Source organism: Copadichromis virginalis, linkage group LG16 (assembly GCF_057382275.1).
Source record: "Copadichromis virginalis isolate Kocher_CV1m ecotype Utaka linkage group LG16, C_Virginalis_male_GT1.1, whole genome shotgun sequence".
Lineage (NCBI taxonomy): Eukaryota > Metazoa > Chordata > Actinopteri > Cichliformes > Cichlidae > Copadichromis > Copadichromis virginalis.
The window spans coordinates 17,486,493-17,497,590 of record NC_140633.1 but is presented as its reverse complement, the minus strand read 5'-3'; the positions used below and the strand labels follow the sequence as shown (position 1 = coordinate 17,497,590).

Genomic DNA, 11,098 nt, shown 5'->3' with positions numbered 1-11,098 from the left:
TGACAAAGCTGCAAAGGAGTCTCATTATCCCCCACTTTACAGCCACTACACTACAGCTGTAACGGTGCCTTGACAGGACACTTCAACTTGATTCTCTGCTTAAATAATTCGAAGCAATCAGGCTGGTGGCTGACAAGATTGATGGTGGCATCTGCTGGACTATCAACATTTCATGCTGCACTTACAGAACAGCCCTGCCTCCTATGCTCTATGCTTATAGGAGCAAAAGAATGAATCAGCACACAAATACAAAAGCATATCAAACATATACTATATTCTTCACAGTTACATAGTTATACAATTAGTATTATGGAATCTTGTCATGTAGTATGATGCAGCAGTTGTCAAGCACATTATGTCAGTTTTAGATGCATAATCGTCTTTTCTGTATGTCTGCTACATACCTTCTAATGGCTTGGGCAGGAAGTGAGCAGCTGGTTTTGTTTTTTTCACTCGGTTCCCTTTCATGGCTTGGCCTTCTTTATTGAGCCCTAAGAACCAAGCTCTTCCCGATTCCTGTTGTCTGTACAACATGGACGAGTAGATCACATAGTAGTTCTCGAACACCGACTCTTTGAACTTGCATTCTGCTGTAAAGAGTTCCTGCAGAGAGACAAAAGTGGAGGAGACAGATTTTAAACAATGCTTAGGGAAAAAAAATGAAAATGATACTTCACGAGGCTATAATCTGCACCGGGAGACATTAAAGCAGGCTTAAATCAATGATTCATGGTTCATATTGTGTAAGAATAAAAAAGATGTCATAATTTATATTTAATGTTGAATGCGGGTCACCGGGACAAGTGTCATTTTTATTTCAAACTCACATTGTGCAGAATAATGTGAAACCACCCAACTAGTTAACATGAACTTCACACTTCTGCCTGTCTTGAAAAGGATGAGCACTGCAGAGCCTCAGGCGGTGTAAGCATGCCTGATTCAGGCTGAGCCTGACGATGCAACTCTCATTCTCTCCTTGGCCTTAACCTTGACATCTGATGTTAGAGCACTCGTTCAGTCAATTAGCTCATGTTCCTGGCAGAAAGTATAGATTGTTAGACTGTGACCCGAGGACCACCACGCCTCACCCCAGATGCCAAGCCAGACTTGCTTCGCTAGTTTCTCAATGTTTTTAATTGGCAAAATCCAAAGGGGCTCATTTTCCCCCACATATTCTATCTGCTTTAAGCAATTTGTCTATGACTGTATTCTGGACTTTGTTCAGATAATGATAGAGCTAATCAAGTGATTCTTTCATCCTTTACACCTCAATCTGGCTATGACAAATGAAGACAGAGGCACCACATCTCTTTCTGCTGTTACCTATTCATCTCCAGCCAGAAGGGTAATAAAAACGTTTTTTACACTGTCTGCCCCAGCAAGCTAAAAATAAAGGCATTCATTGGGGTATATTAATCAAAGCGTACAAAGGAGACATCCACCACATCTGTTGTGAGCTGTTCACACTGAATTGGTTCATAAAACCACAGGAAGTGTCATACTGCTGTGGTTCTCAATGTCTGGGGTCAGTGACAATATTCCTTAGAGATCACTATAAGGAGTACCTTCTCAGCTAGAAATATGTAAAGTCTTCAATATAATGGTTGTGTTATATGCAATATCATCACCTAACCACTGCGAACTAATTTCTATGCTAATCAATGTAAAACTAAACACACAAACATCTTTATGAAAGCGAGTCTTTGATGACTGTTTATCTATTTTTCTGCACCCCTTTGATTCTATGCTAATCTTCAGTAGATAAAACAGTGATTATGTTCACAGTTGTTCAATGTGTCAGCATGCTAATAATAATTATCCTGTTGCAGGCATTTCTTCATAAACCAGTGTAAAATATTGATCTGACAATGGTGCTTCATGAAAGGTTAGGGGATCTTTGGGGACTGTTCTCCGACACACACACACACACACACACACACACACACACACACACACACACACACACACACACACACACACACACACACACAAAAGAGGAAAGAAAAGAAAGGTCATTTCTGCACATTCTGTGCAGCACTATGCAAAAGTCTTGATTCACGCTTCATCAGGGAAATAGCTGCAGCAATTTATTAAAACAGCTGCAGCCATACACGGAAATACAATATATTAGGCGAAAGCAGAGTTTGTACAATTCTAAAATGCTGGAAAGTCAATACTTGTTGTGGCCCCATTTATTTTTCTGCACAGCCTGAACTCTCTTGAACTCTCTTAGTCAAGCTCTGGAGTAGTTTTCAGGAATAGTTCTCCAGGCTTCTTAAAAGACATTCAAAAGTCCTCTTTGCATGTTTTTTGTCTTTTGTTCTGTTCTCTGTCAAGGTGATCCCGCACGTTGTGGTCTGGGCTCTGGGGAGGCCAATCCATGACTGACAGTGTTCTGTTGTGTGTTTTTCCTATCCAGACATGCTTTTACTGCACTGGGATCATTGTCGTACTGAAAAATTAAGCCATTGCCAATCAGGCATTTCCCCGATGGTATTGCGTATGATCACAATATGACTAAAACCAGGATAGAGCCTTCACTGTGTTTTGCATGCATTGTTGTACCGCTCTCCTGACCTACTCTATACATACTGTACTGACAATGACTTGAATCAGAAATTTAGGTTTGGATATATCACTCCATAACACTTGTTGCCACTGATTTTCAGTTTAGTTCTTGTGTGTAAAAGTGAATACTCCCTGACTACTTGCAAGTGGTTGCTGGATGCTGCTTGCAGTCATTGTGAAATTGATTGCTGAAGCCTCAGTCACACAAGGCTACAGTGGTCGCTGGGGGAAAAATGTGTATTGCCCAACTAGTTGGTGCGTATTCTGCTGAGGCTGACTGTCACTAGGTACAGTGCTGTACATGAATTCTCCTTGAGATTGATTTGGCTGCTAGATTGTCACAGGGGTTGGCAACTCCAGGCCTCGAGGGCCGGTGTCCCGCAGGTTTTAGATATCACCCTGGGTCAACACACCTGAATCACATGATTCGTTTGTTACCAAGCCTCTGGAGAACTTCAGGACATGTTGAGGAGGTAATTTAACCATTTGAATCAGCTGTGTTGGATCAAGGACACATCTAAAACCTGCAGGACATCGGCCCTCAAGGCCTGGAGTTGCCCACCCCTGCTCTAACCCATAGTTTGAATGAAAGAAACAGACTTATCTGCAAAGGTTTGTCTACTGCTCGCCAAGTGGCCACAGAACTGTGAGGAGTGTGATGCAAACAAGAAACAGACACCATTCATCTTCTAAGTACTGTATAAGATGAGCACTTTGAAAAATGTGGTTTCAGGAATAAGGCACAACTTGGTGTCGCACCCTCTTTGCGACTACTTTCACCGAGTGACATCGAGCAGTTAACCAACCGGCTGAGTAATGGATATGCTTCCCTTATGACCAAAGGTTTTCAGGGAATTGTTAACTGGTTTCCAGCCCTGTGTGACTGAAGCCTTACAATTAGATGTTGAAGTATTTCACACAGTATGACCAAATGTATCTAGTGGTGCAAGATAAAATGCAGGTGAAACCCAAGTCACTTGAGTTCATTCTCTGAGATGTATCACACTTTCTACCAAATTTTCACGGAAATCCTGCGCAATATTCTTCCGAACAGTTTTCACTATTAACAGACACGGCAGTCAGCCGGAAGAATATTGAGCAGGATTTATCTCATGGGGTTTCTTCACAGCAACATTTCATGGTAATACATCAAAATGTTGCTGAAATATTTCAGCCTGAATAAAGCAGTGGCCTAATAAATCTTGCCATCTCTGGAGAGAAAAAAAACGTTCTCCTCTCTTGAATATCAGATTTTTCATAGTTGGCGATGATGGGGCTCTCTCTGTAACAGCAGAGGTCATTATTTATGGGCTAAATGCTTAGTTTGGAACACAGGACACACAATGCCATGATTATCATGTAATTAGCGCTTTGCTGAATTACCCCTGTCAGAGCTTATCCTCCAGACACTATTCAGCTGAAAGGAGAGCTGAGCAGGAAGGAGCAGAAAGACACTCGGGATTACAATAATGATCCTAAGAAGCATCCGGCTGCATTTTGAGTGTCCTTTCTATCCTTGCTCGAGGACTCGTGGGCATTTCTGAGTGGAAGGCACAAACGCATGATGCATAACACCAGCGTCACAAAACTCCTGTGAACGTCCACAGTTGGTTGCAGATATAAAGTATTGAAATCGTTATTGCAGGTCTTCAGAGGTACAGAGAGGTCAGGGTGGTATGGTTAGATATTTGTCAGAAAAATTCAGCTCCCTGACTTTGGTCTGTCTCGACAGTGATTACATTACACAAGAGACTTAACTTCAGTCTATTCTAGTGGTGAATGTAGGGATTAGGATCAGAACTATTAATGCTGCTTTTATAGCAGACCGCAGAGGCTGAGCAGGACAATCCACTGATAGGCAGACAAACCGCAGGCTGAAGCAATAAAAACGGAGCCTTACATGACAAAACCCTGAGCACGAGCCCGAGCGCGTTCAAATCAAACAAGCATTCTCTCCGGATGATGATGCGCAAGCTCAACCCCATCATTATTTGTCGTGTGTCAGCGGCAAGCAGTAGTTTGTCATATGGCTGCTTATTATGTCCAAGTTGTCAGTAAGGGGGGATGAGTCCACACTGCCAGGGAGGTGAAAGAATGTGGTTTTATTGGCTGTACACAAGAGTTTGCAGCAAATTGTGGAAAAATGCTGTCTTAAGGGGCGGCTGTCATTTTTCTTCTGGATAAAACACCAAAAAAAGAACAAATTCATTCGTTAAACAAACTAACCACTGTTCTTTAAGAGTGGTTTAAATGATTTTTCATGCTATAGAAAACTGTTGCTGAGCCGATTAGAAGCAAAACGTTTTTACCTTCATGGTTCCTTGACTTGATTCAACAAGGTAATTAATTCTGCTTTTTCCTCGTCAGGTGAGCTGCACCCCAGGTAATTAGGCACATCATTTTGATGCCGGTCCAGCACTGATTACTTATATAACACCTACAAAACAGCCTGGAGTCAAAGCAATCTATAAGCTGGAGCCAAGTCCGTAATTGTGGTTAATCAAATGCCTTCACATAGATGCACGTCTCTGTTTATGCAGGCTGAGCAAGTGGAGGTGGTTTGTTTGTGGAATGAGACGTCTGGTCAACATAATCAGTTTGATTGGAGTTTGGAGCAGAGGAGGCAGCTATAGCAGACAAAATGTTGATTGCATTTGAAGTGTGTATTTCAGTCATATCATTTGTCATATTCGTTGTCTTAACCCAAAACATCCCTCTTTTTTTCATTTGTTCTAATTTCATCACTTCAAGAAAATGTATGTGAGTACCCAAGCAGAGATTAGGCACAGCTAGAAACTACCGTACACCCATATTATGCCTTTTTTCTACAAGTAGCTCCTCGACTCTACTCAAATCGACTCAGAACTGAGTGGTTGGTTCGGTCATTTTTCATTACAACTGAGTACCACATCAATGTGTGTGGCGTCGCTGTAGGAGCATGGCCAAAAGTCCTGTGATGTCATTTGTATGCGACACAAACACAGCACAACAACTGAAGGCGATGGTATACCTGCTGCTCAGTCTATCGCTTTTTGTCTGAGTCAGTTTTTGTGCAGCTGTTTCCCTCGTTTCCAGGTTTCAAAAATGGCGGTTTGACTTATGTGAAGAAGTCGCTCTCATTAATCAGCAAGTGATGCCAATTAGTGGTGTGCAGTCTGCTGATGTCATATTTTTGGATCGACTCAGCTCGCCCCGGCTGAGCAGGTACTAAAAAGTATCTGGTACCAGGAACTAGCACCTAATGGAAAACCCTAAAAACCAAGTTGAGTTGTGCCGAGTTGATATTAGTGTACTAGTCATATTGTGCGTATTAACTTTATCGTGTCAAAATAGAAATTAAACCTCTCCAAATAGTTGACCCAAAACTGATCAACGATTTAGCCTGCTCACACTTTACAACAGGGCAAATGGAGATTAAAAAACAAAACTGAAGGGAGTCACCCAGATTTGTAGTATTCTGCAGACATTTAGCCTCTTTTAGCTGTTTGGCTTCACTCTCACCCCATTCAAATAACTGCTGTTGTTCCACGACACTTGGCTAAACAGTTACAGCATCAGTTTCTGAACAACTCAATCAGGTATTGGTGTCTTTTTTGTTTTGCTGCCTGAAAGGGACAAAATCTTACTTTGCTGCATTAATTAGATGAAAAGTAAACCGCTAGAGCTGAATTTAATGAGATCTTTGCTTGTCTCACAGACAATTTTCTTTGAATGGCATGTTGCAAATAATATTTTTTATGTACATGGAAGAGTCTTAAGAGTGCTTTAGCTAAGCCACCATTCCAGTGGGACTTTATTAAGGTAAAACAAACACCTGGCTTTTCTAAAACCCAATTGTGCTTTTCTTGAAGAAATGTTGCTGCGGGATTGATTTTGTTGTTTTGTGTTCACCACAGGCAAAATAGTACATTTAGAAGGACAAACCAGATTCACTGAAAGATTCATGGGTTACGTTCATGTAAAAACAAAAACAAAAAATCTTTTTTTTCCTCGTTTAAAATCTTTGGCATTAAATTCCCCTTATATCAAAAAAGGACCCCAAGCAATTCTGATGTTGACATATGAATTTGAAGCTGTATGAAAAACCAGAAAATGCTCTCTTTACATTCAGAGGTGTGCACTAAATATTTTCTACCCAACATCAAACTGATATCTTGGGAAAACATGGGTGACATTGAAGGAGAACAGGGAGAAGGAGACTCAGACACGCTACACACTTTCACACCAGTGGAAAATCGAATCATTTTTGAGGCACCAAACGGTTGATTTTCTTCCCACTCGATCTCCCCCGCCTGGCGCTCCCACATCAGTGGCTCCCTGGCTCGTGATTGGCCATGCTCTGAATGGGAAGGCCATAATTGACCTTGGCCACAGACAGCGTGAGGGCCAAAACAGCTCAGCCCTACATAATCAGCCCCGGTCACCAAAGCAAAAAAGACAGGCACAGAAATAAAGAACAGCCAGAGCAAAACAGAAAAACTGACATGTGGGAGGGGGCACATTATTATGCAGAGCGACTGCTCACTACCCCACTGTGGAAATGAAGAAATTGTTTATTAATGCTGCCAGCATAAAACCTGTTAATCCATGGAAAAAGGTCAACCTCTAGAAAGCTGAGCTGCATTTACAATGCCAAGCTGCTCTCATATGTATAAGAGTCACGTCGACAGTGTGTGCAGACAACGGGGGCTTCGGCAGACCTGTCTGATTATCACCCTCAGAGAAAGAGAAGGAGACGGGACCCAATGAGGAGAGCTGGTAGTAAACAGCTGGATGAATTGTGTACGGACACGGTGTACAGTTTCCGTTTTCTTTCTTTCTTTTCCCTAAACGATCTGAACGCACATCACACACAAGCATATGTGCTTATAAGAGCTAAATTATGTTACGACAATAACATATACATCTTGGAAAACTTACAAACGAAAGCTTAAACTTAACGGCAGGGAGTTTATTTAAAGAAGCATTTCAAAAAAGAAAACAGATGACAAAAGTCAAAGTAAGATAAAGATGACTTCCTGTCTAAACCTCAAAGGCATAATGTCAGAGAAATATCTCTTGACTTTGTTCCTTGTCTTCACAGATCTTTGGATCTGCACAAAGTGAAGCTGTCATGCTTTCCAGCACTGACTCAAATGTGCAATAACACCGTGTTTTATGAGCGGCTTGGAGAATGCAGTTAAATGATGATTGTTAATCATTGAGTTCGTGTCTGGAAAAATAAAGGAAAAGAAAAATAACACATAATGAAAAATAATGATAAAGAATAAAACACAATAAGACATAATGCTTAAAATTGAGTCACTTTATTGTTTATTTTTCATATTTTAATGTCTTTGGATATGCTGAAATCAAATTTCATTCTGTATTCTATAGAGGAAGATGAAGATATTTCCTTATTCACTGAAGTAGATAGATACTTCAGCATATCATATCAGTTCATTTATGTGCACTAACTTAATATGCTTCTGCAAGCTTAACACAAATGACCAAAAATGCATGTGCTGCACTAACCTACATACTGTTTACTGGAAGGGTGGTAGAAAACAGTGGCACCCTTAAAGTGTTTGTCCACCAGAAGCACTTAAGCTTTCAATAAAGTTTCCCTGAAGGCACAGAGCCTTTAACACCAAACCAGTACAGCTCCCTTGGCTCATTACACACCCACACATGTGCACACAAGCACAGAGACACAAACATGCACAAAAAAACCTTGCTGTAGGGAAATGATGCTTTTCTCAGTGAGAGATGAATCTGTAGCATGCGATATCCAATAAATATTTAGGATCTGGGTTTAAAAAGAATAAAAAGTGCCTTTCTTGGCTTGGAGTGCGCTGCTGGTTCAGTAAGAAACTTTCAAAAAAATCTCAAATGCCCTCAAAAGACAGTTTTGGAGGGCTTAATGCTGCCATGAATGATTATAGATTGTATAACAGACTTCATGCACAACAGAATTACACAAAAACAGCAAGATTTATGCCACTACTGTCCTCCAGTTTGTGATATTGAAAATCTTGGAATGAGATATTTATTTAATATCAGTTTCATTAATTTTGAATATTTTCAACACTGCAACAAACACCACCCCTAAACTTATTTCACTGGGGTCAGTTTGAATGTGTGGGAAGTGGAAACCATTGAAAGGTTTCAGAATAAATCACTGCAGATTGTAGCGAAGAAGTATATGAGAAAAAATATTCTGTTCATATTCAATTAAAAAAACCGCATTGCAAGAGAGCCTGCTGGTGAGCAAATACACAAAGTGCAACCACCCACGCCTAGATCAGTGGGGATTAAATGTGTGCGTATGTGTGTGTCTTTGTCCACTCTGCTGCTGTTGATCCTTAAATTGGGGCCAGATTGGTGTCAAGGCAGCCGGATTTTTGTTAGATTGGCTTGTCATCTTTTGTCGGGCAAGTCAGCAATCTATTCTGTGCAACAAGCTGACAAGCATATCTCAGACATGTTGACATGTATTTCTAGAAGAGTGCATGGACATTTGCACAAGTCCAAGCACAAACAAAAAGAAACAAGGATACTCAAGGCTTACAATGCAAGCCCCCCCCCCCCCCCCCCCTTCAAAAAAAACCCAAGAGGTGAGTCTGCAGGTACAGAGCTTCCTCTCTTCAGCGTTTCTGTCTCTGCTCTGTTTGAGTTGTTTACACCCTCAGGAAAAGTGTCCCAGATTTTTTAAGAGGAAATGCAGGTCCCCTCCATGTAGATTCACTTGTAAGTGACTCTCACTGTTTTGCACTTAAACAGCTTGAGATGCGGAAAATGCTGTAGTGATGTCAGACGATGGAAACTTGGTGAACAAAACTCAATGGTGGATCAGAATGAAAGAAATACTTTCTGAAGCTTAAACACTCCAAACAATTGACGAACAGCAAAACCCATCTGGATAATTGTTTCCACCACCCTGGAAGAAAGCGAAGGAGAATTTGTACACTCTTCAGGAATAAATTGATTGGCGCTTTGATGCTATTGTCAGGAAGAAAGCCTAGAGTTCCTCCTCCCCAGCCAAGAACATGTCACCATCTTCTCATCTTCCAAGAGAAGACTCAGCAGACCCAGCAGAACCCGGAACAACATTGCTGCCCGGTAAAGACTTGCCGACATCTTGGACTAAATCAATAAGCGATTGTCCAGCATCCACCCGAGATTGTCTCTGGTCGAAATTCTACACTTGGAATTCCACTTCTTAAGGGGATCCTTGGAAAATGCTATGCTACAGGACACGGTCAAGTCTCTTACTGCATTTAAAAAAAAAAAGATGATCAATTTCCAGGCCCATAGCACGTGAGATAACCTGATGTTGTCAGGCATCCCAGAATCTGCTGAAGAGGAAGCAGAAGTTACCACTAAAACCTTCACCGAGACCCACCTGAAGCTTCCATGGGACACAGTGAAGAACATCACCTTCCACTGGGTCCATCACCTCAGAGCCAGGAGACTTGACGCCCGAATATTCTGGCCAAATTCGAACATTTCAAGGTGCAGGTGGAAGGAAAAGAACAAACTTTAGCATAAACAACCAGTTCCCCAAAGAGATCCTGGAGTGACTCAAGGTCCTGTTCCCCATCCAACGCAGCTTCATTTAGAAGGGCCCCTGTGCTGTCATTGCCGTGAACTGGCCCTACATGGACGGACAACTCTACCACGACCCCTACAAGAGACTCATAGACCTGCCACAGATACAGATCCACTTAAAACCCCAGAGTTTCCTAATGTGTTCTCAGCCTGCTATAACTCTAGGCAAAGGAGAATAGCAGTTTTAATACATAAAAATATTAATTCCACAGTACTCAACGCAGTTACAGACCCAGGCTTTGCAACTCATTGCGATCTCTTCACAGCAACCGTAGGGGATATACTTTCGTCTCACATGTCCATCACTCCTAATCTCGTCTGGATTATTTCCTGGTCAGCAGCTCACTGTTGAGTGACATTTCAGACACTGAGATAAACCCTATAGCTGTCAGCGATCAACTCTAGTAAATAAGAAGGTCATTCCGGTAAGTAAAACGCAGAGATTTAATACATCATTGCATAAAGATGAAGACTTTATTAAATATTTTAAAAAAGAACGGGCTTTCTATTTAGACTATAATGACCTGTCTGGAACATCAGCAATTGTTCTTTGGCAGGCAGGGAAAGCTGTGATGACAGGTAAAAATATTTCATTTTCATCACGTAAGAAGAAAAGCGAAAACAAACATATTCAGGAATTAGAAGAAACCATTAAATCATTAGAAGAAGCCTGTGTGTCCTAGCTGGAACAGGAAATACTGAGAAAAATACGCAAAAGTAGAATTCAATGAAATTATTGACCAAAAAACAAAATGTCACCACAAAGACTTTGCTTGCAAAATTTTGAACATGGTAACTGATCATGTCAGTTTCTAGCTAGTCAGTTAAAAATAAGTAACTTGGTATATGACCCTGAAAGAATAAACAACACTTTCAGGGACTTTTACAAATTTTTTTTTTTTTTTTTTTTTTTACAACATAACCCTTTGGAAATGATCAG

General features: G+C 41.1%; 1 protein-coding gene across 2 annotated transcripts in view; it reads right to left on the bottom strand.

Moving 5' to 3' along the window:
• fgf14 (fibroblast growth factor 14) overlaps positions 1-11,098 on the bottom strand; it is a 117,243-nt gene that overhangs the window by 3,656 nt on the left and 102,489 nt on the right. For both annotated transcript variants that reach the window (XM_085435655.1, XM_085435656.1), the window contains exon 4: positions 405-603. In XM_085435655.1, the coding sequence (XP_085291781.1) occupies positions 405-603 (199 nt within the window). The remainder of the gene's footprint in view (positions 1-404; positions 604-11,098) is intronic.